The sequence below is a fragment of the Microcebus murinus genome, chromosome 9 (assembly GCF_040939455.1).
Source record: "Microcebus murinus isolate Inina chromosome 9, M.murinus_Inina_mat1.0, whole genome shotgun sequence".
Taxonomy (NCBI): Eukaryota; Metazoa; Chordata; class Mammalia; order Primates; family Cheirogaleidae; genus Microcebus; species Microcebus murinus.
In genome coordinates, this window is record NC_134112.1 from 28,429,217 (window position 1) to 28,456,698 (window position 27,482).

General features: G+C 43.3%; 1 protein-coding gene across 2 annotated transcripts; it reads right to left on the bottom strand.

Moving 5' to 3' along the window:
• GPNMB (glycoprotein nmb) lies at positions 1-26,719 on the bottom strand. 2 transcript variants are annotated; one of them, XM_012773311.2, is made up of 11 exons: positions 26,445-26,719; positions 19,662-19,814; positions 18,798-18,941; positions 16,090-16,263; positions 13,457-13,615; positions 12,745-13,053; positions 8,010-8,108; positions 7,003-7,105; positions 4,836-5,044; positions 1,559-1,652; positions 1-1,095 (listed from the first exon to the last, which is right to left on the bottom strand). In XM_012773311.2, exons 1-11 carry the CDS (start codon positions 26,512-26,514, stop codon positions 942-944), a joined length of 1,668 nt encoding a protein of 555 aa, XP_012628765.2. In that variant the 5' UTR covers positions 26,515-26,719; the 3' UTR covers positions 1-941. The 2 variants fall into 2 exon arrangements, with proteins under 2 accessions (XP_012628765.2, XP_012628764.2); XM_012773310.2 differs by having other exon boundaries at positions 8,010-8,141; positions 26,445-26,718.
• Between the last annotated feature and the right edge of the window lie 763 nt (positions 26,720-27,482).

The following is a 27,482-nucleotide window of genomic DNA, read 5'->3' on the forward strand; positions in this document are numbered from 1 at the left end:
TCTTGTCTCTTTCCACACTTTATTTTTCAGGAAGGAGAGAAAAAGAATGTCATGTCTAACCTATGGTAGAAGGTTTTAGTTACAAATGGAGGTAAAATCCTGACTGATCAAGTTTCCATATCATTTAAATAGAAAAACTGGTAGGAAAACCAGGAGCTTCCTTCTCTGGGAAATCACAATATATGATTTCAAATATGTGCACCAGAGTATACAGAAATTCAGATATAAACATAAGAGGATCAACTCTTTGGGTGCAGGGACCATGAACTTAGCATCATGCCTGGTATAATACAGAAAGTGCTAAATAAATGTCCATGGAATAAATGAATGAATAGACATCATTCCTTTACTCAGCTGGACAGAGAGAAGGTTGTCACCAAAATACTCTCACTCATTTATTAGATTAGTATTTTTTCTGAGTATGACAAGCAAGCACATCTTCACGAAGGCTTGGGTCTGCTGTTGTTCTGTTAGTAGCTCATGCATGTTCATTGAAATAGGACTCAGTTACCTTGGAACAGGACCTTAAGGACGGGCTACATTGGTTTTATGCATGTATGGAACGCTAGAAAGTATTCAGCCTCTCTTCCCAGTTAACCTGGGTCAGATTCTAATGAACAGTAGCTTCTCCCCCTACTCTGGGACATGCTATGTCTATCCTACTAGCCACCTAAAGCAATATAAGTGAAACATAAAAAGTAACAAAAGGAAGCGCTTCTAAGTTGTTCTATCGGTTATACAACATGGCTAAGGCTGCCCTCGGTATCATTCTCTTGCATTTCTTTAAAATGTCATTTAACCTGCTGAAAAAGTCAGCCTCCCTAAACCACAATATCTATTTTACAGTAATCTTTTGGGGAAAAAAAAGTTAATAGTCATCCACTCCAGCACAGCTCACATACATGGTGCTAAAGAGCGAGCTTCAGAAGTAAAGCTGATATTTAAAGAATTCCAGGTTTGTTCTTGAGCAGTGGGTCCTTCTCCTGGTTTCCTGGGAAGAACACCACCTTTGCACGGTTGAGGAAGACATTCAGGCCTTTGCTTTTGACCACTTTTCCAGGACTACTTTCTATTGGCTTGTATTCCTTGTGTTTTCTGAAAACAATGTGTTGGATAGTTAGTTTAAAAAGATTTTCAGCTGAAATATATTACTTACTATCATCTTTTTCATGCCAGGTGCAAAGGGGATAATTCCATTTAACCTAATCTGTGGCTAGTAAGACACTGGTATCTTATGAAAATATGTTTCTTTTCTTCATGCAAGAAATGAGCCCGCTTACTATAATTTGCGATTATATGTTAAACATTAGGTTGACACACAATTTTGTCAAGTTGCTGACATCTGGTAGTATTTTTAGGATTAAAAATAAAAACCACAGCAAAATTAACAGGCCAGTTTGGTATTTGTCACTCAATGGAAGATTTTCCTTCTCTGCACAAAATGTTCAAAAGCAAAAAAAAAAAAAAAAAAAGGAAAAATGGCCCATGGGCACAGATATATATATTTACTTTCTACAGTATATGATAGCAATGTAAAGTGTTAGAACCAGAAACTTACTTGAACACCAAGAGGGCGATCGCAGTGACAAATAAGGCCAAGCAGCCAACGGAGATGAGGGCACCATTTGCCAGTCTTAGAGGGGAGGCTGGGTCTTAAAACAGAAGCAAGACCATATTAGTTACGTCTTCTGCCCGGAGGACACGCCGCTTGTAATGCCATTAAATAAATGAGGCATGGGACTGTCACAGAAGATGTATGGCTCCCTCTGGGCTTTCAGTAATCTTTTCTATTAAATAATACATAGTCTTTGGGCCAGCTTATCTTCCACTTAGAGGATGAGTCAGCAGGTCTGGAACACTGTGTTAAGGGCTCGGGGAGAGATGTCACGTCCTGGAGACACCTGCTCAAGTCTCCGGTGACCCAGCAGCGCCACCGTGGGGAAGGGCCTGCGTGGTCCTCGGGCCAGGACTCCGCCTCACGTCTCACCGCCTGCCTTGCAGCCGTGCCTGCTGCAAAGCCCGGGGGTCTGCTCGCAAGCCCAGTGTTTTCAAACCCTCAGCCCCCTGCGCGAGTGGCCCCTTCCCCGGCTCCTCTCCGGTCCGCCCCTGCGCTGCACCTGCCAGACAGACGTCCCCGAGGGGGACAGGTGGACCGAGTGGTCACACTCTGCTTGCCTCTCTTCCTGTGCCTCGGTCACACGGGGGTGCAATCATTTCTGCACACGTATTTCTCTCCCACTAGACTGTGAGAGCCATAAAGGCAGGGACGGTGTCTTCTCTCTACTCCCAGCAAATGCGCTGGTCCTGTCTCTGCCGCCAAAGGGTACCCAGAGTCTGTCTGGTGTCCCTCCGTCTGTCTCCTTGCGCACAGACTGAAACCCGCGCCCTCGCCGCGGCCTGCGAGGATCCAAACTAACGAGTTGCTCATTCTTGTAATTCGGGTCCCAGCTCAGAGAAGGCCCTTCACCAAGTGGGTGCCACGGGCCGGCAGGACTTTTCCTGACCTCCCAATCCGAGAGCCAACCGCTGTCCCTGCCTCCTTCTTCCGTGCTCACCTCTCTCCATCCCCTCCACCCATCTCCTCCTTTTATTTTCTTCACACTATCAGCCCATTTGTTTGATTACTGTCTGTGTTCAGTTAAATAAGCAGGAGGCCACTGGCCTGGGGCTATCTCCTGTTTCGGGGTTCCTACCTAACAAATCGCAACCTCATTTAGAAGGCAAGCAAACTGAAACTTGATTTAGGAGCCGGGTCCTTCGTTGGTGTATGTGGGGTTTGGTTCCAGGGTCCCCAAGTATATTAAGGCCCGGGCCTGTTCGAGCCCTGAGGAACACAGTTGGGCATCCTCCAATACTGCATTTTCCATGCGTGTTTGACCCAAGCGTAAGTGGCGCCTCACAGTTCACACCCACGTTGTTCAAAGTATATTTGTAACAAACAGCCGAGTTCCAGCCAGGCACAGGCAGCCAACCATCGCACCATGCCCAAGTAAAACAAGCATCTAGCTGTCGCCAGTCAAGTGGCTTTCTCTACTTTGCTTCCTGTTCAGCCTATGAAATCTGGCTGCTCAAGGGTGGGGCTCTCTGAACCTCTACTGGTCCTGACTGTTGCCCAACTCTTTGCTCAGATAAACTCTGTTAAATTTAATTTGGCTACAGTTTTTCTTTTAACATCTGTTACTGCTCATAGAAGCAGGGACCGTCTTTGTCCTGCTCTTTATCTGCAACTGTATCTCAAACCTAGAACTGTGCTGAGCATGGAGTACATGCTCAATGAATATTTGTTGAAAGAAATGCAGGTACTTTACAAATTTTCATTGAATCAATAAGTAAAAGTCATTTCAGCTAAAAAAAAAAAGTCTATGGGTTTGCCTTTGAAAATGATCTATTTCTAAAATTATGGTGTTTTTTTTTTTTTTTTTTTTTTTGAGACAGAGTCTCACTTTGTTGCCCAGGCTCGAGTGAGTGCCGTGGCGTCAGCCTAGCTCACAGCAACCTCAAACTCCTGGGCTCAAGCAATCCTCCTGCCTCAGCCTCCCAAGTAGCTGGGACTACAGGCATGCGCCACCATGCCAGGCTAATTTTTTCTCTATATATTAGTTGGCCAATTAATTTCTTTCTATTTTATAGTAGAGACAGGGGTCTTACTCTTGCTCAGGCTGGTTTTGAACTCCTGACCTAGAGCAATCCGCCCGCCTTGGCCTCCCAGAGTGCTAGGATTACAGGTGTGAGCCACCACACCTGGCCTACTAAATGCAAATTTCTAAGTGAAATTCATTTGTCTACTTTGTTAACATTTTACCTTTCCAAACATTAGGAGGGCAAAGAGTAGTTTTTCTGGCGAATATCTGAAGAATAGTAAGCTGGTTTGTTACTATGTAATGCTTGGTAGAATTTGGTAAGGAAAAGAGAGGACATGTGACAAGTTTAAGGGAACTAGAAGTCTACTTCTACTGGGTTTCTCATTTTTCTTCTTGGCGTTGTATCTTTGCCCAGGTGGATTCCTTTCTCCTTTCCTTCCCTTCCCCTTTCCCTTTCCCTTCCCTTCTTTCCTTCCCTTCCCTTATTTCCTTCCCTTCCCTTCTTTCCTTCCCTTCCCTTCTTTCCTTCCCTTCCCTTCTTCCCTTCCCTTTCCTTTCCTTCTCTTCTTTTCTTTGACAGAGTCTCACTCTGTCACCCAGGCTAGAGTGCTGTGATGTCAGCCTAGCTCACAGCAACCTCAAACTCCTGGGCTCAATCGATCTATTGCTTCGGCCTCCCAAGTAGCTGGGACTACAGGCATGCACCACCATGCCTGGCTAATTGTTTCAATATATATTTTTAGTTGTCCAGCTAATTTCTATTTCTATAGTAGAGATGGGGTCTCACTCTTGCTCAGTCTAGTCTCGAACTCCTGACCTTGAGCAATCTTCCCACCATGGCCTCTCAGAGTGCTAGGATTACAGGTGTGAGCCACTGCGCCCGGCCTGCCCAAGTGGATTCTCACAAAACATGATAGCCTCTCCTTTGTTATCATGTCATTGGAGAACACTGTTATTTTTTGACGTTGGCTTTACACTTGCTCCCAAAATATAAATCTATTTGGGCATGCAGCGATCATATCCAAAGGCTGTTCTTTGGCCACAATTTCACTGGGTCTCTCTCTCCCCACATCCCTAGGTAGATTTGCTGTTGGATTTTAATGCCAGTTCTCAAATCCTTACTAACAAGAGTTCAATGAATTTTGCACTGAAATAACGTTAAATATTGACAGCAAAGTCCTAAATAGCTTCGGTATTGGACACACACTTCACCTGCAATATGAAATGCTCGTACAACCATGAAACAAACCTCACCTCTGCCGGGAACAGAGATCACGGTGCTGGCGAGGGCCAGACTGGTGTCGTCACCCAGTGTGAGGTTCACGCAGTATGTCCCGGACCTGCCGAAGGCTCTTCTCACGGTCAGCAGGCACGTGTCACCCACTTGCACGGGGTCGCAGACTGCACTCTCAGTGACCTGGCAGGTGGGGTCAGAGACGATGGTACAGACCTCGGTGGGAATGCTGCCGTGCGGGAGGGGCGGGCACGCAGAGCACAGACAGGGGAGAAGGGAAGGTAAAAACAGTTTTAAAAAGGGAAAATCATTACATTTCTGTGGAATTGAATTCTATCTCATTCTTACTCAAACCATGTGAGGAATTGACTCGTCTGATTTACTCTCAAGCCTGGGTGATGAGCCACTGCTTCCTCTGTAAACGGAGGAGGAAGCAATGGTCTCCCCCAAGGCCAGGGACTGGTGGAAACTGTGTAAAGCCCACGTCGTTCCCTCTACATTCCCTCTGCATCCTGAGGATGTCCAAAGGTGCAGAGGGCTTAGGTGTTAGGCAAAGATATTATTAAATGCCAGAGTTGGCCCTGGCTGGATTCCCGTAGGGGCATGACGACGACAGCTGTTTACGCAGACGTACTCCGTGCAAGGCACCAAGGTTTAGCTATACAGCATGACATAATCTTGTTTATTCCTCTCAATGGCTTTTGGAGGAATGTAAAGTTATCCCAGTTTAACGGATGACAAACCAGGTTGGGACCGGGGAAATAACTAGCCCAAGTCACACTAGTAGTTAGAGGTGGAGCTGGGACTTGAACAAAAGGTGTTTGACTTAGTTGTCCTTGGAACCGCCAGGCTTTCTGGCACGACTGTCTTCACCGCTGTGTCACTCCTGGGCAGCCCTCCTGGGCGGAGAGACCGAGCTCTGATGCTGGGCCTCGTGGGGTGGGGTGGGGTGGGGGACGGTCCCTCTTCTCCCTGGCTGGGCCTCTTGCTCCAGCTTCTCTCCCTCGGTCAGGTGTTGCTCTGTTTCCTGTCACCCTCAACCTCACCTTGGTCCTCTCCCCCAGCGGGAGAGCTTCTTAGCTCTTCCTTTCACCAAATAAGGCCACATTTTTATACCACCCCATCCTCTTTTTTTTTTTTTTTTTTTTTTTGAGACAGAGTCTCACTCTTTTGCCTAGGCCAGAGTGCCGTGGCGTCAGCCTAGCTCACAGCAACCTCAAAGTCCTGGGCTCAAGCAATCCTTCTGCCTCAGCTTCCCAAGTAGCTGGGACTACAGGCATGCGCCACCATGCCCAGCTAATTTTATATATATATGTGTGTGTGTGTGTGTGTGTATATATATATATGTATAATTTTAGTTGTCCAGATAATTTCTTTCTATTTTTAGTAGAGATGGGGTCTCACTCTTGCTCAGGCTGGTCTCAAACTCCTAACCTTGAGTCATCCTCCCACCTTGGCCTCCCAGAGTGCTAGGATTACAGGCGTGAGCCACCACACTCGGCCCACTCCATCATCTTGATTTATACCTTTACACACCATTCATTTATACCTTTACACACACAAGTGTCATAATTAGGTAATTTACATATCACATGTAAATTCATTTGTTAATGTATATCTAATTAATCAACATAGTATTTATATATTAATTTATATTTATTATATATATAGTCACAGCCAAATCATAGGAAATCAAATTATATAATACATTAGAAAGAACTGTGTGAATTCTAGAGAGAGAGGATTACCTGGCATTGCTAGCAACATTAGCACGTGACAATTCTGCACTGGCTTCCCACCCACCCTGGAGGGGTCTCAGGGAGCTTAAGGGCTGCTGGATACCAGCAGCCTCTCTGTGCGCAAATTTTGTGATTACTGAGTGCCTCAGTTGTCCCATCTGTGAAATGGGGAGACCTGTGGGATTGTTGTGAGGATTCATATGAGAACAGATGTAAGGCGCTGAGAACACAGTGTTCAAACAGCTTTAGTTATTCAACTTAATCGACTATGAAAGGTAATGAGCATTTCTCAGCTGTAGCAGGACGTGTGTGTGCTCGATGGCGCCTCCTAGCGCCCTTTGTAAGTCCTTCCTGATCCAGAGTTATGGGTAAATAGGAATTTAAATCAACTTTGTCCAGAACTGGGGTCCTTACTTGACCCTCCCTTTGATGGAGACAATATACTCACGTCCCCAGGCAGGTCACAACGAAGTCGATGAGGGCGTGGTCAGGCTGTGGCACGGGCATCAGGACATTTGTCATCTGGATGATGTTAACCTCTAGGATTCCCTCTAACAACAACAACAACAACAAAAATGTGATATGTTGGAAAAAACACACCAAAACACACCGGAAACTAACCGAGCCAAACCACCACTCTGCTACAGACTGAATGTTTGTGTCCCCTCACAATCCCTATGTTGAAACCTTAATGTCCAAGGTTTGTTTGTACAGGGTATAGGAGGTGGGGCCTTTGGGGTGAGGCCCACGTGAATGGGACCAGTGCCCTTACGAGAGAGACCCCAGAGCGCTCCCTTGCCTCTTCCACCACGGAGGACACAGCAGGAAGGTGCCGTGTAGGAACCAGGAAATGAGCCCTCAGCAGACGCCAAATCTGCTGGTGCTCTGATCTTGGACTTCCCGGCCTCCAGAACTGTGAGAAGTAAGTTTCCGTTGTTTGTTTATAAGCCACCCAGTCTATGGCATTCAGTTGTAGAATCCTGAAGGGACTAAGACATGGCCCTTAATAAATGGGAGGGAGGGAAAAAAAAAAAAGGGAGACAGCCTTCTAACCAGACAGAAACACATCGGACCCAAGAATCTACCCCATGGCTTTGGATACGTTTCATGCAGCACTTTCAAAGTCAAACCAAACTATTCTTCAGTCCAATCTAGATTTTTATTTCTAGAGCCTTTGTATGTGTTAGAAAGCAGCATCCTGTCTGGGTAGGTGTTTCAGGAAAAGGTCACCCCTGGTCACACAGGGCTCATTCCCACCAGGGCGTCTAAGGAAGGCTGGGCTGGGCAGGTGGGGATCTAGAAACCAGTATAGTCTTTGCTTGTGCATGTGTGACATCACCTTGGACAAGGAGTGGGGTGCCCCCTGCCACCCACCCTGCACCCCCAGAGTTAGCCAAGCGAGTGGGTGACCCTAGGTGGATGCTGCCATCTTTCCCTGCTGGCATTCAGCCTTACCCACAATCGTGATGGTGGCTTTAAAGTGGCCGTATCTGTAGATCTGGCAGTTTTCATCAAGACTCTCACTCTGCTCCAGGGAGTCGTCGCCAGCCCGTCCTGGGGCATTTGAATATGATTTTAGGGTAGTTGCTACAAGTGTAAAAGATGTACATGATATAATCGACAATCTAAACATTTGTCATCTGCTTTTTAGAAAAACGTCAAGAATTCTATATCAATCTTGCTGTGGGGATTTGAATTAAATGTGTAACAATTCACACAGATGTGAGAGCTGCAAGGCGTTATAATTGCTAAATCATGTAAGTAAATACAATCCTATATTTCACTTGATCATGGGAAGCAAATGAAAGGTGGAGGCTGCATTAAAATGTGTGCTGCCACAGTCATGATGAAACAAATGAAGTTACAGTTTTATTTTGGAGGTAGGTATTCTGGGCTCAAATTCCAGCTCTCCTTATTTTTAGCTGTTTGAGACCATAGATAGTCACATCACTCAACCTGTCTTTGCCTCTATTTGCTCATCTGTAAAATAGGAAAAATGCCTACTGCCCTCCTAGGGCTGAAGCATGCAGCTTAAATGAGATAAAGTATATAAAACCTGCTTCTCGTGGCTGCCACAAAGGAAATACTTAATAAAAATCACTTTCCTTGTTCCAGTAATATGGAATTCTCTCTGTATTTGGGTGTCACACAGCTCCAGAGCTTAAACTCTAAAAGTGCTGCTGTGATCATCAGAGATGTGAGGAAAGAAAGGAGTTTAAGGCATTTTTGAAAAATGAGCCTTGAATATAATTACAGCAAAGAATCTAATGCCTCATTAGTTACAACTTAAAAGGCTCTAATTGTGGCATTGGTGCTCCTTTAACACATATGCTGAAGAAAATATGTTACTAAAAATACAACCTTATCTTCTCTTTAATTTCAAAAGGCATGTGAAATAGATCTAGTCTTGGGAAAAGGGCATCAAAGCCTTTCGAGAGCTGCATCTCTGACCAGCCTGGGCAACACAGTGAGACCCCATCTCTACCAAAAATTTAAAAATTAGCCTAGTGTGACGGCGCGTGCCTGTAGTCCCAGCTATTCGGGAGGCTGAGGCAGGAGGATCGCTTGAGCCCAGGAGTTCAAGGCTACAATTGAGCTGTGATTATGCCACTGCACTCCAACCTGGGTCACAGGGCGAGACCTTGTCTTTAACAAAAAAAACCCAACAAAACAAAACCCAAAACAGTTGTTATCTCTAACTTAGTGGCGTGTAGGGGTGAAGCAGCTGGGAGGCGTTTTCTCCAGGGCTTCTCAGAACCTTTGCAGGTGAATGTGCCTCGTGGCTCTCCTCGTGCCCAGCGGCGGCTTCCCGGAGCAGTTCTCAGAACTGTCACAGACACGAGTGCTCCACGGCCCACACTGGGGGCAACGCTGCTTGGGTAAAGCCCAGAAAGGTCCTGACACTGTGTTGGATTCAAACGCAGTGGCTTATTAGCAGGAAGGGCCGTGGCAGGCTCACTGTCCCTTGAGTTGTACAGCTGTCCTTTAGAAATGACTCCAGGACAGTCATTTAGTCTGTCCTGAGACTCAGCTGATGTTCTCTATAGAGACAGGTTTGTTTGTACAGGGCATTTAAGATCGCTAGCTCTTCTCCAGAAAACTACAAAATTCTTTCTTTTGAAGTTCTTGACAGACAGGCGGAATTTAATTGTCAAGTTAGAGCATGGACTCATGACTCTGTTATAGTTTAAAATAAAATTCCTTTTTTTTAAAAAAATGGCCAAATCCCTTAAAATCTGTACCCCCGTAATATGCCGAAATAAAAAAAAAATGGCCAAATAATAAAAGCCAATGACTGTACCTAGGTAGAATGCTTAAAAATGCATATGGAGTTTTACAGACATTGTATCTTTAAAGTCAAGGTATGTAGGTCTATCCTTGAGTTTAAAAAAAAAAAATAAAGTCAAGTCATGATTAGAGGGCTGATGGAGAGAAATGAACACCTTAAAAGACAGATAGGAAAGAAGGTGAATCCTCAATTCAGTATTTATGTCCCTGTTACCAAGAGAATGGTATGAGAGCTCTTGAGTCTTTGGGAAAGTAAGAAAATTCTGTATGATATGAAATGATATGATATATCCTGATATATATACATAGATTATGTATATGGCATTACACTGATTATCATCAGTCTTACGAAGGGTTTTTTTTCAGATTTGTTCACAAAGTCTAAAAAACAGTAGCAATATTAGCTAAGAGAAGAAAATTCTGACTTGAAGACAGTGGACTCCCATGTGCCCTCTGATTCCATCATCTAACCTGAGTCACCTCTTCACCTCTGAGTCTGTCTTGCTCTTGGGGTTGCATTTGGTTTGTGATTCTGGCTGTACTTTATTATGAAGCCATTTACCAAAGCAGAGAGAATATGATTTTTGGCCAAACAACAATATACCGCTCAATAACCCAAGCCTGTTAATATGGTCTGGGCAGCTGGAAACACCCTCTAGAAGAGACCCCCTTTAGAAGAAGGCATGAGCTGACTCCTAGCATCACCCTGGGGCCCACTGCTTATCCCTCACTCCCATTCCCCACAGCTTCCTCAAGGCATTTTAGGGTTGATTATGGTTGATCTAACACCTTTACATAAAGCCAGGCAGCTTTCCTTTGCAATAAAACTTAATTAACTCATAGGGGTTACTAGCTTACATCTTATGGTCTGACCTAGGGAAAATAATAAAAGAAATTTATAATACCTTTTCATTGACTTCAAATATACTCTTAACACATGCTGGGATAAAAATAGTTTCTAAGAAAAAAAGCTAGCTTAATAAGAATGCAATTCGAAATAGACTAACACTAAATAACCTAACATTAAGTCTTTTACCATTCTGGAACTTCTAAACATTAAAGGCATCTGTAATTTATTTTGAATTTTATACCTGGTCTCCTTATTTGTAAGGAAGATCATTAATACTTGCAGATAAAGAAATAGGTTCTCCTACAGGATTACTAGAACAAAGCTGTATGTTAAAAGTTGCTCAAATACAGTTACATTTGTATTCAGAATTAGGATTAATCTAATTATCCACCAATAAGTGAATGGTGAAATAAATCATAGTCTATAATACATACTATGGAACACCATATAGCCATTGAATCAAGTGGGATACATTTCCATATATTAACAATAAGATGTTTGTTAAGTGAAAAAAAAAGCAAATTGTAGAACAATATGTATAGCAAGAACCCATTAATATAATCAAAACAATGAGACTTATGTGTAAACATAGGGTATGTTTGTAAATGCACAGAAAGATCTGGAAAGAAACATTCCAAGCTAGTAACAGGGTTTAACTCCTGGGAGGAGAATGTGAATAGGGACTTTCACTTTTTTACTGTAGACTTCTGTATTGTTTGACTTTTTACTAAGGAACACGAATCAATTTTGTAATTTAAAACATTTCAAAAAAAAGAATCAAAATTCATAATATTAACTTATATTGTCTTGATTTAGACATGCTTAATTTAACAAGGTCTCATTTTATTACTAACACTTTACTATACCAGTTTATTATCTATAAACTACTAGGCTTTGGTAAAAACAACTGCAAGTCCAGACATCATGATGGAGTGTTCCCTCTGGGCTTGGCTGTGGCGCTCTCTTGTGGCCAGTGAGAGGATGTCAGCCTATTGCCATCCCCGGGATCCCGGGGTGCTAAGGTGTGCAGATGGCCTGGTGGGGAAGGGTGATGATGCCACCAGGTAGGGTGGGGAGTCAGATGGAAGACAACAGTCTTCAAAGTGGACTCTTAAGGGCTTCTTGAATGTCCTCACAGACTATTAATAGAGGGTGGTATTTAATTAATCATGCCTTATATAAGAGCAATTTCAATGTCAGGAGTCATTTCAGCTTGCCAGCCCTGAAACACTGTCAAGCTGCATTCTTTCTTAAGCCATTTGGAAATTGCTTTCAAGTATGCCAGTGTTGGTAGGGCACGATGGCTCACGGCTGTAATCCTAGCACTCTGGGAGGCCGAGGCAGGAGGATCGTTTGAGCTCAGCTGTTCAAGACCAGCCTGAGCAAGAACGAGACCCGGTCTCTACTAAAAATAGAAAGAAAATTACATGGACAGCTAAAAATATATAGAAAAATTAGCCAGGCATGGTGGCGCATGCCTGTAGTCCCAGCTACTCGGGAGGCTGAGGCAGAAGGATCGCTTGAATCCAGGAGTTTGAGGTTGCTGTGAGCTAGGCTGATGCCACGGCACTCACTCTAGCCTGGGCAACATAGTGAGACTGTCTCAGAAGAAAAAAAAAAAGTATGCCAGTGTTTTCATGGGACACTGGGTGAGTGAGGGCAGGCAAATGAGGAGAACGGTGGGGCAATAAGAGGGCTTGATTGTTTATAGAGGGCCAGTGCTTTTCTCGTGGCCACAAAAAAATGGGAGATAAACGGAAACGTGACAGGCTAAAAGGGGAAAGCACCCGCACACATAGCAAGGGCCAGTGCAAATCAGGGGGTAAAAGAGCTTTATGCAAGTCAGCAAATTCTATTTGCAGAGTGACTTAAACACATTGTCCTTTCTTCCTTATTCTAAAGGCTTAAGATGCTGATAAATTGGCTTCAAAAAATCAACAGGTACAAAATGGAATCGTTGCAAAGTCTCTACAATATCCTTTTAAGCAGGGATTTAATTATATTTTGTCGACCGTTAAGGAACCCCCTCAAAGATCACTGGGAGCTCCTTACCTGAAGAGGTGGGCTGTGGAGGTCTGGGTGACGGTGGCGGACAAGGTCCAGGCACTGCAGCTTGCACAGTGAGGTTAAGGCTAAAGGTTCCGTTGAGCACATACGTGTGATTCAAAGAATGATTGTTGGAAACAAACAGGCCAGTGTTATCCCCGAAGTTCCACTTGTAGTCAATGGCAGACTCATTGAGGAAGTGGCTAGGATCGTGAATCAGGACATCAAACGTAATGGGGAGATCCTTGAGGAAGGTTTCATCAGATGCATTTCGATTGTTCTTCTGGGACATAGTCACAAATACAGGAATCTGATCTAAAAAACACGTCCCCCCAAAAAGAAAGAATGCATGATTGCTTGATTTAAAAAAAAATTTTTCTTCTTCTTCTTTTTTTATTTTTTAATTTTACCATCTCATTGTGATTGGAGATTGCTTGATTTTAAAGTGGAGGACTTCAATCATACTTTTAGGTTAAAAAATTAAAATTAGGCATAGCTTAGCATCATTTTTTTTCCTTTTCACGTGCAAGTTTTCTAGAGGTTTCCCGAGCTATTCTGGAAAACGTAGATGGAATACAACATAATTAAACACACAAGCTTGGGCAAGGGGCCCAGATGAATCGTAACTTAACCAAGAACACTTAGCTCTAACTCTCAACCCACTGTCAACAGAACTAAGTGCCTCATCCTTAGTTAACTTAGGGTTCACAGCACTCACCCGTCACCACGTACACGTCCTTGACTTGTGCGATGGGAACGTATGTCCGCCTGTGCCTTCTATAGACAGTCGCTTGCATGAGTTGAGGGCCGAGTGTCACGTTGGCTGTGTTCAGAGAAACTCTTGCTGAACACCGTCCCAGTTTCTGGACATACTGACCTTTGGGAGGATGGGAATCTTTAGTTATTGGCTACATTACAGGATCATTCTAGCAAGCTGTTTCTTAAAGACTAGTCACCACCACTTAGAGATCACCCTAAGGAGAGGAAAATAGGACAGAAATATAGTGCTGCTTCAGAAAGGGAGACGGTGATCATTTTTATGTAAAATCGTCCACAGTTATATATATGTAATTATATATAGTTGGTTAAAAATGAAAAGAGCTGTTGACAATAAAATTATGTGGGATTATAGCTGTGGGATAATAAAATTAGCCCTTAGTTTACAAATAAATATTTTTAACAAGTGACTTGGCACATAAAAGATACGTTTTTCCCCAAAGAAAATGTATTTAAGATAGTGGTGAGGTGTCCAAAAGAGTCAAAAAAATTTATTTATCCAAAATGATCTACCTTATTTTTGTTACTATTACTATTTCAGCTATGTTATTAAGCAGCTTTTAAAAAAGGAACTGGAATCCTCCACTGTCTAATATAATAGTATCTGTGTATAAAAATACAGGAAGTGATGAAAGAGAAATAGGGTGAGGTAGATAGAAAGAGGAAGAATGGAGCGGTTCTACAGACACGTTTCTAGGACATTCTTGAGTCATTTCTTTTCTCCAGCCCTCCCTCAATCTAGCTGCCGGGGGCAGGCGGGAGTACTTCCTCTCTCTCAGGGTTCAAGGTCTTCTCTACTCCTGTCAAGCTGCCTGGCTTAGACCTGTCATGGATGGGGTATCATAGGGTGGATGCCTGAGAGACGGGGATGTTTAAAGACCATGTTTACCACACAGCCAAACGCGTGAGGAAAACACGCTGGGCTCCTTCGGGATGTGTGGTTTGGGATTTCCTTCACCTTGAGCTGCAGGGGCAGTTCCGCTGGAGGTTGTAAGGGGAGGAAGCATCTCTCAGGGGTTAGCGACACCCAAGGAAAACGTGAGTTGCGGCAAGGAGGGACAAAACCACACTTAGTTGAGGGAGAAGATCAATGAACTCTGAGGCCTCAGCGGGAGACGGAAATTCAAGACAGTCTTGTTAGAAACACAGAGCAATTTCCAGGCTGAAGGCTGATTTTAAATAAAGACATGTAAGCTGGTTAAGTTAATGGAATGTTAACTAGGCTACAAAGAGCAATGAGTGTTAGTGAACATAAATGACTCTGTGCAAAGCGGCTGAATTCTGTGGGTGACAGGTCAAGGAAATCCTATGTTTGGTGAGTTGACTGACAGGATCATGATGGTATCAAAAAAAAAAAGTCAGCTTTAAAGCAATTGATTTAAATAGACAGGCATAATATTTGAGATATTTTGTACTATGTTCAGGCAGTAGAAAGACGAAACATTTAGGAATCTGGAGGATGCTCAGTTAGTGGCAGTTTTCAAATAGTCAGTGCCAGATGGCACCTGTGATATTTTAAACTAAGAATTTAGCAGCTGTGCTAATAATTACCTAAATTTGTTTCTCCCAAAAATAATTGCTTCACCAACAATAAAGCAAAGCGAATACCATTTGTGGTTAAAAGAGAGAGAGAGTAGACTATGTTAAAGTAGAACAGTAATTAGCTTATTTTGTTTCTACAAAATGGAATATTAGGCAGCTGATAAAATAAAGTATATAAAGGACTGTTAATGATATTGTCAAATGCTCATATTAAGCAAAAATGTGCATATGTTATAATCTTAATCAAATACTAGTAAAAAAAGCACGATATTAATGATCATCTCTGGTATTAATTATGGATAATTTTTATTTGTACTTTTTCTGAAAATTTCCTACAAATAGCATGTTTTTTTAATTCTAAAAATTCTTAAGAACATAACAAGATTAAAGAATAAATCAACAAATGCCCATCCATGTGCCATCCAAATAAATGTTAGCATTTTTTCTTGTTATTGTTTTAATAGAATAAAATGAGTTTTTTTGTTTTTTTTTGAGACAAGAGTCTCATTCTGTTGACTGGGCTAGAGTGCCGTGGCATCAGCCTAGCTCACAGCAACCTCAAACTCCTGGGCTCAAGCAATCCTCCTGCCTCAGCCTCCCAAGTAGCTGGGACTACAGGTGTGCACCACCACACCTGGCTAATTTTTTCTATTTTTAGTAGAAACAGGGTCTCACTCTAGCTCAGGCTGGTCTCAAACTTCTAAGCTCAAATAATCCTCCCGCCTCGGCCTCCCAGAGTGCTAGGATTATAGACATGAGCCACTGTGCCCGGCCAGGTAGTTTTGTGTTTTAAAAAAAGAACTGAATCTCTCCCCGCCCCTCCCATTTTAGTTCTTTGGTGTTCTGGTGTCCTTTGGCAAGGTTAACAAAGATTTTGTTTTTCACCTCTCATCACCCACCCATACTAAGAAAAGTTAACACAGTGACTTATTAAACTCTCTTTGTTATCATTCTCAGTTATAGAATAAGAAGAGAAGGTTAAAATTTTAAGGAAAGGTAAAGAGGAGGCTAAGGAGGTGTGTAAAATCCAACCAAGTGTGTGGAAGACGTAGACAAAATTCCATTTCTTCCATCCATGGTGGTGAGGAAAAGGCTTCCCGTCAGGGAACACGTGATGATGGCTTTGGCCGCTGCCATTGCCCCAGTCACTGTCTTCTGACCAAGCTGTCCAGTTGTAAACATATGGGTCGGTAGATAAACCGGTCTCTAAACAGAGAAAGAAAGTTCCATGCAGAGATATCATTTAATATATTTTTTTCTATTCAGTCTCCAAATCACAACCCTATTCAAACCAAACTGCAAAATGCTTTCCTTATCTTTTTATTTTGACACACTCTATCTGTATCTTTTTTTCTGATTCATTTGACATTATGACTCTCTATTCATAAATACTTCAGCACACATTTCTTAAGAATAAGAACATTTCCTACATAATCACAACACCATTACAACCCCTATCACAGTCTAATCAAGGTTTGCACACTATATTTGGCTATTTTGTCTCTTCAAATGATTCACAAAAAAGAATCTCTCTCCAGACAGATGTAGATACAGATATCATCTATCTTTAGCTATAGGTATGAATATATAGAAAGAAGCAAATATGACAAAATGTTAAAATTGTTGCATTTAGGTGACTATAGTTAGCAATAATTTATTCTATATTTCAAAATAGCTAGAAGAAAGATTTGGAATGTTTTCAACCTGAGAAATGATAAATGTTTGAGGTGATGGATATACCAATTACCCTGATTTGATCAGTACACATTGTATGCACGTATCAAAACATCACATGTACCCCAGAAATAAGTACAATTGTGTATCAATAAAGACTTAACAAAAAAAATGGGCAAAAGATCTGAATAGACATTTCTCAAAAGAAGTCATACAAATGGCCAACGGGTATATGAACAAATGCTCAACATCACCAATCACCAAGGAAACACAAATTGAAACCACAATAAGAGATCATCTCACCCCAGTTAAAAAGGCTTTTATCAAAAAGACAAAAAATAATAGATGCTGGCGAGGATGTGGAGAAAGGGGAATGCTCCGTACACTGTTGGTGGGAATGTAAATTCGTACAGCCTCTATCGAGAACAGTATGGAAGTGACTCAGAAAACTAAAAATAGAACCACCATATGATCCAGCAATCCCACTGCTGTATGGGTATGCATCCAAAAGAAAGGAAGTCAGTATATCAAAGAGATAACTGCACTCCCATGTTTATTGCACCACTATCCACAACAGCCAAGATATGGAGTTAGCCTGAGTGTCCATCAATGGATGAAAGGATAAAGGAAATGGGGTGTATGTGTCGGAATCCCGGGTTTCGGCACCAAAGATGTCAGGGTGGGAGTCTTCCCTCGGTTCCTGGTGTGCTCTTGGCCGAAGAATGACCAGATGCACCAAAGTGTCAAGTCCATACTATTATCCTGGTCCTCTGACTCCTTTCTTGGAAAAATCACCAGCAAGGCCAGTATGACAGGGTAACCTCAGGCAGGAAGCAGTTTCACAAGAGCAGCTCTTTATCGTAGAATAAAACAGGTCTGTCTTGGAGAGTGGAGAGAGACAGACCAACTCACTCATTGACTGACCCACTCATTTCTCTGACTTCTTGGATTGTTTACTTTTATTAGCCCAGTCAGGAGGAGGGCTCTTGGGAGGTGTAGGATGTTATCGAATGAGCAACAGGTGTCCTCAAAATTCCATCTGCGTACAGAAGCTCCTCCAAGAAAGCCCACCTGGAGGGTTGGGGTGAACTGCAATGCAGGTTCAAGCTAATGGCATATTAATTACTCTTATAAGTACATTATTAAATAGCCTGCTCATCAATTGAAGAATTTCAGTAATGAGCTCACTCACTTCTAACAAGATAATTTCCCTTGATGTAATTTGTGCTCATTTGCGCTCTTCAACACGGACAGAGGCCTTGTCTCTTTAAGGGCAAAGCAAAATCAAAGTATACACATTTTAGCATTTGTGCTTAGCCACACAACATGTGCTTAAGAAATAACTTGTCAGGCCGGGCGCTGTGGCTCATGCCTGTAATCCTAGCTCTTGGGAGGCCGAGGCGGGCGGATTGCTCAAGGTCAGGAGTTCAAAACCAGCCTGAGCAAGAGCGAGACCCCGTCTCTACTATAAATAGAAAGAAATTAATTGGCCAACTGATATATATATAAAAAATTAGCCGGGCATGGTGGCACATGCCTGTAGTCCCAGCTACTCAGGAGGCTGAGGCAGAAGGATCACTCGAGCCCAGGAGTTTGAGGTTGCTGTGAGCTAGGCTGACGCCACAGCACTCACTCTAGCCTGGACAACAAAGCGAGACTCTGTCTCAAAAAAAAAAAAAAAAAAAGAAAAGAAATAACTTGTCAGCCAAAATTAAACTGATCAGCAAACATCTGTCAAATTGGCTATTCTTTGCATAACCAAGAGTTCCAAGTAATAACACCAAAATCTGAGAATCAACTATCCACTGGACACTAAGAAAAAGCTGGGTGTGACAATAGCTTTCAAAGAGGGTTCCAAGCAGCAGGGAGCCACCAGTGTGCTGAAGCAGGTTTGGCTGATGTTGATGTTGGTGAAGGGGCTGGGGAGGACCACACACTCCCCGTTCCTGTCACTCGACTTGAGATGCAAGAGATGACAGTAACATCTTGCACCTACAGGAGTACCTGTGAGCATTAAGGTTTATGAGAAGGGTGTCCGGCAGTTTGGGAGCATTCTGTGTTCTTACCATTTCTGCAGTTCTTCTCGTAGACTATGTTGCCATCGGCATCTTCCTTTTGGCATCTGGGGAACACCAGGTTCACCACAAACGTTATATTGGAGCCCACCAGTGCTGGGGAGTCGCTGGTCAGGACCGCCTTCACGCAGCCCCCTACGGCATAAGAGAGTGGAGCTCAATGGTCAAGCATCTCTTTTTCCTTTACTCATAAATAAACAGTTAAAGTAAAGTTAAATCTATTAATAGGAACCAAGGGAGCCACATGCCTCTTTAAGATATATTGAATTCATTTTCTGGATTCCTAACTTTGGTTTTCAGAGTATAACATTCTAGAAGATAAATTTAAAAAAATAAATCATACCTGTTAAAGAATTCTCTAACTATAGAAAGAACATTTACCTAAGATAATAAAAAAAAACTCTGCTCAAATGGATTGAGGAGACAAGTTTTAAAAGTTTGTATTTTTTTAAATCTCAAAACCAATGGCTGAGGGACTCATTCTTTTATTTGAAAGGAAAGATTTTTTTCACTTTATGATAAAACACAACTTTGGGATGGTCAAAAGCTGCTCTGGGGGGATCACAGGCCCTCTGAAGATGACCAATTCCCACATTAATTAAATAGATTTAAGGGTAAACCTGCTTGAGGTTCCCAGAGCTTCAAAATATTCCCAGAGCTACCAACCTGGACATTTCTAAGGAAATTAATCATTATTTTATGGCTAGAAAGTGATAATGTTAGGACAGAGGAAAGGTTGCCAAATCCAGGTACCACCCACTTGTAACTAGAGGACTGTCATTCACGGAAACATGAGCCACGTAATCGAAAAGTCTCTGCAAATTACAGGTGTTTGGGATGAATCTTTTGACTTGCCTTTCCAGGAGTTTTTACACTTCTCATCTCCCCTCTTCCACACTGGGTAGAGTTTTTCATTCCAGTCATTTTCATCAGAAGACCAGCCATCCAACTGGTTGTGCTCCCTCACATAACCAGGAAGTCCTTCATTGCCCAGCGCATCATGAAATCCTAGAGCAATGTTTGAAAAACAAATTACTTTGTCTATTACATCCTTCATTGAGTCCTCATCTAACAATGGTTAAAGAAACTTTTCATTTCATACTACTGCACAGCACATGCATAATACACTCAATATCTCAAGAGAGGGTGCTTTTGAAAAAAGAAGTCTACTGGAAATACCTTGAATATAAGAATTCAGACCTTCTCCCTTTATGTACTTTAAATGAATCAAAGAAAAAATTTGAAAGCCAGTATTTTGTAGCCATCACCTGGGTTATCAATACATACCCTCTGAATATTTGGATTTGACACATTCTTATTAGGATGCCGAGAATGTTCAGGCCAGTACTTGCATCTTGTCCCATTCTGAACTACTCAGGTGGCTAAAGGAATGCCAGGCTCAGGAATACCTCCAGGATCCCAAAAGATACCCTAGTACTGGAGAGCCCACTGTTAAACAATTTTTTAAATGGCCCATAACATGGTCTGTTTGGGTGAATGTTCCATATACACTTGTGTAGTTTACAATTGTTGGGTAGAATGGGTTTTTTAAAAAATGTCATTTATGTCAAGCTAGTTGACAGTGTTTTTTCAAGTTTTCTATGTTCCTATTGACTTTCTGTCTAGTTGTTATTTCAATTACTGAGAGAGAAATCTTGAAATCTTCAACTGTAATTGTGGATTTGCCAATTTGCCTATTTCTTCTTCCAGTCCTGTCAGTTTTTGCTTTACGTATTTTGAAGCTCTTTTGTTAGGTGTACACAGTACGTTTAGAATTGTTAAGTCTCCTTGATGAATTGACTCTTTTCTTATTAGGAATTGATCCTCCTTATCATTCACTGGTAATATTCCTTGCTTAGAATACTACTTTGATATTAATGCTTGCTGTTTTTTAAATCTAGTTTCACAATCCCTACCTTTTATTTGGAGTGTTTGGATAATTCACATTTAATGTAATTATTATTATTATTATTATTTTTGAGACAGAGTCTCACTCTATTGCCTGGGCTAGAGTGCTGTGACATCAGCCTAGCTCACAGCAACCTCAAACTCCTGGGCTCTAGCGACCCTCCTGCCTCAGCTTCCCGAGTAGCTGGAACTACAGGCACACACCACTGTGCCTGGCTAATTTTTTCTATTTTCAGTTGTTTGGCTGATTTCTTTCTGTTTTTAGTAGAGACAGGGTCTCGCTCTTGCTCAGGCTGGTCTCAAACTCCTAAGCTCAAGCAATCCTCCTGCCTCGGCCTCCCAAAGTGCTAGGATTACAAGTGTGGGCCACTGCGCCCAGCCTATTAATATTATTTTTAATAATTTAAGTGTGCCATCTTATTTGTTTTCTGTTTGTTCCATCTGTTCTTTTTCTTTTCCTGTACTTTTTGGGATTATATTTAGAATCCATTTTATCTCCACTACTGGCTTATTAGCTAGACCTCTTTGACTTGTTTTGAGTGGTTGCCCTAGGGCAGGCGTCCTCAAACCACAGCCTGCGGGCCACATGCAGGTGTTTTCGCCAGTTTGTTTTTTTACTTCAAAATAAGATATGTGCAGCGTGCATAGGAATTTGTTCATAATTTTTTTAAAACTATAGTCCAGCCCTCCAACAGTCTGAGGGACAGTGAGCTGGCCTCCTGTTTAAAAAGTTTGAGGACCCCTGCCCTAGGGTTTATAATAGTACAGTTCTTTTAGAACTTTGTTCTTCAGTTGCTATCTGTCCTTTTTTGCCTTGCCTAACTGACGCTGAGAACCGCAGCAGACTGGTTGGTTGCCTACCCAGCAGCCATTTCCTGCCTGCATTCCTCCTTTTTTTTTTTTTTTTTTAAATTTTTCCTCTTGCTGCCAGAGCCTTTACTTTAACAGTGTAGAATCCCAGAGGCTCACTTTCCTACTCTGGGCAGCAGCAGATGATTAAATCCCGGCCAATGAATGCTGAGAGGAAGTCCGCTGGGAGCTCCTGGGAAAGGTTTTCCTCCTTTATAAAAAGAGATACGTGAGAACAAACTCTTTTTTTCCACCTCAAGATTGATTTTGGAGAAGGTTAGGTAAGGGTGTGATGTTTGGAGCTGCGACAGCCATATTTAACTAGGAGGACACGGATCTGAGGAAAGAGCCAACACATCAAGGGTGTCAGAGTGGACAGATGAAACAGTCTTTGCTGACACTGTTGAGCTGATGCTCTCGTCCTGCCTACCTCTGGACTGACTGCGTGAGATAATTAGTGCCTTGTTGAATCTATTCTATTTCAGCCAAAAGCTCAATTGTCTATAACCCTCAGCTAACCCCTAGTCATACACTGTCTCAGATTGTACTCTCATCAATTTATATGGTCATGTGCCTTAGCCCGGCCACGATCCCATGTTTAGTTTTACAAGAAACTGTCAGAATAGCTGTACCATTTTACATTCCCACCAGCAATGTATGAGTGATCCACTCATCCAATGTATGAGTGATCCAAAATTCTAAGAGGCCAGAAACCGCCTTCCTCTTCTTTAAATCCTGAAAGAGGCCTATGACGAGGTGTGCTATTTAGTGGGTGCTTAGAGAAGCCAGTGTTGAGTGCACGTCACTAACTTCTTTCTTCTAATCCTCTTATCTGGTGGGAGGAGGGAGCAGCATGTTCCCTTCTTATTAGAGAGGCAGACAGAATGGAAAAGAACATCGAACCTGGTTTCTAGCCTCAGTTCTGCTACTAAACAGGCTGTGTGACCTCAGGCCACATGTCTTCTCTGGGCCTCAAATCAAACCAAAATCAAATGTCTTGTGATTCTATAAGACTGTTCCTGTTTGGAAACAGATATTAAGTGAGGGCAGGACATTTGTGTTTATCAAAAAATGTTTGTAACAGGAAATTCACTTGAGTTCGTCTTTTGGAAAGAACTAAGGTCACTTAGGTCAAACCCCTTCATAATACAGATGAAGAAATTCAGACCTAGAAAAATGATATGATTCACCTAGGGTCATCTTTAATTTAGTGGAAATGAAGATTCACATCTTTTAATTCCCACGACTAGTTCTTTCCACTGTTCCAAATAGACTTCCTCTTCCTCAGATCCTGAAAGAAAGTTAGCATTTCTGGAAATATAATCAAAACACAGATTTCTCCTCTGACTTTTTCCTTTGAGATGGGTTCTTGCTCTGTCACCCAGACTGGAGTAGAGTGGTGCAATCACAGCTCACTGTAGCCTCTATCTCCTGAGCTCAAGTGATTCTCCCCACTCAGCCTCCTGGGTAGCTGGAATTACAGAACAGTACCATCATGCCTGGCTAATTAAAAAAAATTTTTTTAGAGATGGGGTCTCGCTATGATGCCTAAGCTGGCCTCGAACTCTAAGCCTCAAATGACCTTCCTCCTCAGCCTCCTGGGTCATTGGGATTACAGGTGCCAACCACACTATCCAGCTCTCCTGTGATTTTAAATGTCAGAAGCCAAGGAAAAATACAAACTTAAAAGGAGAGTTACAGGGACAGACACATGGGTCAAAGGAACAGAGTACCCAGAGATAGACCCATACAAATATGCCCTACTGATTTTTGACAAAGATGTAAAAACAATCCAATGGAGGGAAGATACCCATTTCAATAAATGGTGTTGTAAAAAAGTAAAAATAGGTGAAATCTTCAGGATCTCGGGCTTGGCAAGAATTCTTAGGCTTGACACCAAGTGCATAATCCATAAAAGAAAAAAATGATAAATTAGAGCTCATTAAAATTAAATACTTTTGCTCTGTGAAACATGACATGAAGAGGACCAAAAGGCAAGCTATAGACTTTGAGAAATTATTTGCAAACCACATTTCCAGCAAAGGACTAGTATCTACAATACATAAAGAATTTTCAAGACTCAACATTAAAAAACAAGGAATTCTATTAGAAAATGGATAAAAGACTCAGAAGTTGTTTTATGACCAAAGTTGTAAAAATAAAAAGAAAATGGATAAAAGACATGAACAGATAATTCACCAAAGAGGATGTACAGATGGCAAATAAACACACTAGATGTTCATCATCTTTAGCCAGTAGGGAAATGCACATTAAAACCACAATGGAATGTTGCTATACACCTATCAGTGTGACTAAAATAAAAAGTAGTCACTACAGCAAATGCAGGTGAGGATGTAGAGAAACTGGATCACTCATACATTGCTGGTGGGAATGTAAAATGGTACAGCTATTCTGGCAGTTTCTTGTAAAACTAAACATGCAACTACCATACAACCAAGAAACTGTACTCATTGGCATGCATCCCAGACAAATGGAACATATGTTCACACAGAAATCTATGCATGAATGTTTATAGCAGCTTTATTCATAACAGCCCACACTAGAATAACCCAGATGTCCTTCAATAGTTGAATGGTTAAACAAATTGTGGTACATCCACACTGTGGAATACTTCTCAGTGATTAAAAAAAAAAAAAAAAGATTGATGCAACAACTTCAACAAACCTCCAGGGAATTATGTTGAGTAAAAAAAATCCAATTCCAAAAGATTACACTCTGTGTAATTCCATTTGCACAGAATTCTGAAAATGATAAAATTATAAAAATGGAGAAAGGATTAGTGGTTGCCAGGGGCTGGGGGTGGGGGAAGAGAGTGGATCTGGCTATTAAAGGGATGAGAATAATCCCTGTGGCGATGGAACTCTGCTGTATTGTGACTGTGTAGTGTCAATATCTGGGTCTCGATATGGTGTTTTGCATGACGTTACCATTGGGGGAACTACCTAGAGAAGACAGGGGATCGCTCAGTATTATTTCTTACAACTGTATGTGAACGACAGCTACCTCAAAGTAAAAAGTTGAATGAATGAATGAATGTATGTATGTATGTATGACAGAGTCTCACTCTGTCACCCTGGCTAGAATGCAGTGGCCTCATCATAGCTCACTGCAACCTCAACTGGGCTCAACTGATCCTCCTGCCTCAGCCTCCCGAGTAGCTGGGCTGATGCTTTACTACTTTGTCAACCCCTTCCTCCTTCCTCCAGGGCTATGATTGGAAAAGGGCAGGGAATCCTTGGTGTTTGATACACTGCTAAATCCTACTTGCCCTTATTTTTCTGGCCAGAATATTTAGTCCAGGGCAAGGGGAACCCAAGAGCTCCCGCGTCTCGCTACACTGAGCTTAGATAAGCTGGGGGCTGCTCTGCACCTGACAGCCCAGATTCAACCTCCTGCGAATCTCTTTTACCGGACAAAGTGGGACTGGTGACAGAAGGCAGGAGTTAGGCACACGGTCTCCCCCTGACCTGTCAGTTCTCTGCCTCTCCATCTCCGGGGGCTGTGAACTCCCCAGGAGTCTGTACTGGGAGGGACCCTGAGGGTGGGGACAGGTCTGTCACCATAGGAACTGCCACCATGTATGTCTCCCATGCCAAGCACCTTACTTGTTAGCAGACCTCGCACAAGACCCCTATTACCCAGCTTTGCAAACAAGGAAGCGAAAGCCCAACGAAGCGAGGTCACACGTGGCCCGGCCCCACGGCTGGCAGGGGCCCCGGGTCTGCCCAGCTCCAAGCCCTGGCCGGCAGGACCGCGGCGGGATGCAAGGCGGCCCCTTCCGCGGGCGGGCTGCGTGGCCCGAGGGAGCTCCTCGGCCTCTCCGCGCCGCTTCCTCGTCTGGGCAAGGGGCAGCCCCGGCGCCAGTCCCCCGGCTGCTCCGAGGACGCGCGGGCACGGCGCGCCCGCCACGCACCCAACACCACGCCGGGCGTCAGTCCCGCGCCCGCCCGCCCGCAGCTGTCCCTGTTGGGACTCCCGGGTCCAAAACGCTGGCCCTGTTGCGGCCCGCGTCGGCGGGGCCTAGCCTCCGGCCTCAGCGGCTCGGAGCAGAGCCGGCTGAGCCTGTGGCCGCTTCCCTCCGTCCCCGCAAGCCCCCGCCCAGGGTCCCCGCGGCTCCCGGCTCTTGCTCCTGCGACCCCGCTCGGTGGTTATCGACCCTGGCTGCACGGGCAGATCCCAACAGGAGCTTTTCCAACAAGGACGCTCGGACCCCACTGCCAAAGATTCTGATTTCCTCGAGTGGGCGTCCGCGTTGTTAAAAGTGCCCCAGTCTCCATGCGTAACAGGGTAGGCCCCGGGGTGCACCCCTTCTTCCTGTGCCCTGGCGACAGACAGCCACAGCGGCAGCCAGCTCTTGCAGGTCTCCGCAGGAAGCTTATCCAGGCTTAGCACCTGCGTCTGCGTCGGGGTTACTACAGAGCTTGTCCCCAGATCTGGGACCCCAGCGCATGGGAGGGCTCCACTCTGTCGGACCGAAGCCAGACAAAGTTCGGTTGGTGGAGTTGCTTAGTGCTCCAGCCAGACACAGTGCAAGCCTCCCCAAACCATCGTCTGGCAAGAGCCTCCCCCAACCATGGTGGCAATTGCTGTGGAAAAAAAGGTCCACAAGACCGGAGGGCCTGCATGGTTTTCACTTCCCAAGAGCCCGAAGCAAAAACAAAACAAAACAAAACAAAAAAACAAAAACGGAGCTGGGTGCGTTCTGCGTGGTTTCCCAACATTTTGCAGAAGAAACGCGGGAGGCCGCGAATGCTTCTGAGGAGCCTGTCTGTCCAACTTCTGTCTCAGGGGACTTTATTACCCATTACTGCAGCCACTAGGCAGAGAAGGAGTTAAACACAGAAATTTAGGATTACTCACGTTTGGCGGAGTCAAGTGGCAATCTTGCAGCCAGAAGCAGAAATCCCAGGAAATAGCAGAGACGTTCCATGCTGAATTCTCAGAGACTGAGGCAATCAAGGTTTAACTTTTAGCTCCTGTGGCCCCATCCGCGAAGAGCAACGGTGTGTGCTTCTGCAGTCTGCTGCGCCCCACGCTTCATTTTAATTAAATACAGGGCCTGGGGCGGGTCATGTGATGGTATTAAGCAGCATTGCCTGATCTGGTCTCTCAAGTTCAACCTCTTACAACTCATGTGCTTGTGACTCACTCCCCCCTGGCATCTATTTATTCACTTTTCAGATCCGCGCTATTTCAATTTTGTGGTTCTGCATTTATGAGATTTAAGGAGACTTCCTTTCCTATGGGCCCTATTTTGATATATTCTTCACCAAATAGAATTTCAATCCTCCAGCTTCACTGATGATCTACTTACTGTGATTCCTGAACTGCTTCACTCACCCAGCTCGTGTTTGGTAAAAGGCAAAAGAGTTATTCATTTTGAAGAGAAACCAAAGTATGTTTTTTTTTGAGACAGAGTCTAGCCTGAGCTAGAGTGCCATGGCATACGCTTAGTTCACAGCAACCTCAAACTCCTGGGCTCAAGCGATCCTCCTGCCTCAGCCTCCTGGGTAGCTGGGACTACAGGCATACACCATCGTGCCCTGGCTAATTTTTTCTATTTTTAAAAATTGCTTGGCTAATTTCTTTCTATTTATAGTAGGTGACAATAGTCAAATGGTGGGCAGCTTGATGGAGTTGAATAAGAAACTAGAAGTTCATTTTTTTTTTTTTTTTTTTGAGACAGAGTCTCACTCTGTTGCCTGGGCTAGAGTGCTGTGGCGTCAGCCTAGCTCACAGCAACCTCAAACTCCTGAGCTCAAGTGATCCTCCTGTCTCAGCCTCCTGAGTAGCTGGGACTACAGGCATGTGCCACCATGCCCGGCCAATTTTTTCTCTATATATTTTTAGTTGGCCAATTAATTTCTTTCTATTTATAGTAGAGACAAGGGTCTGGCT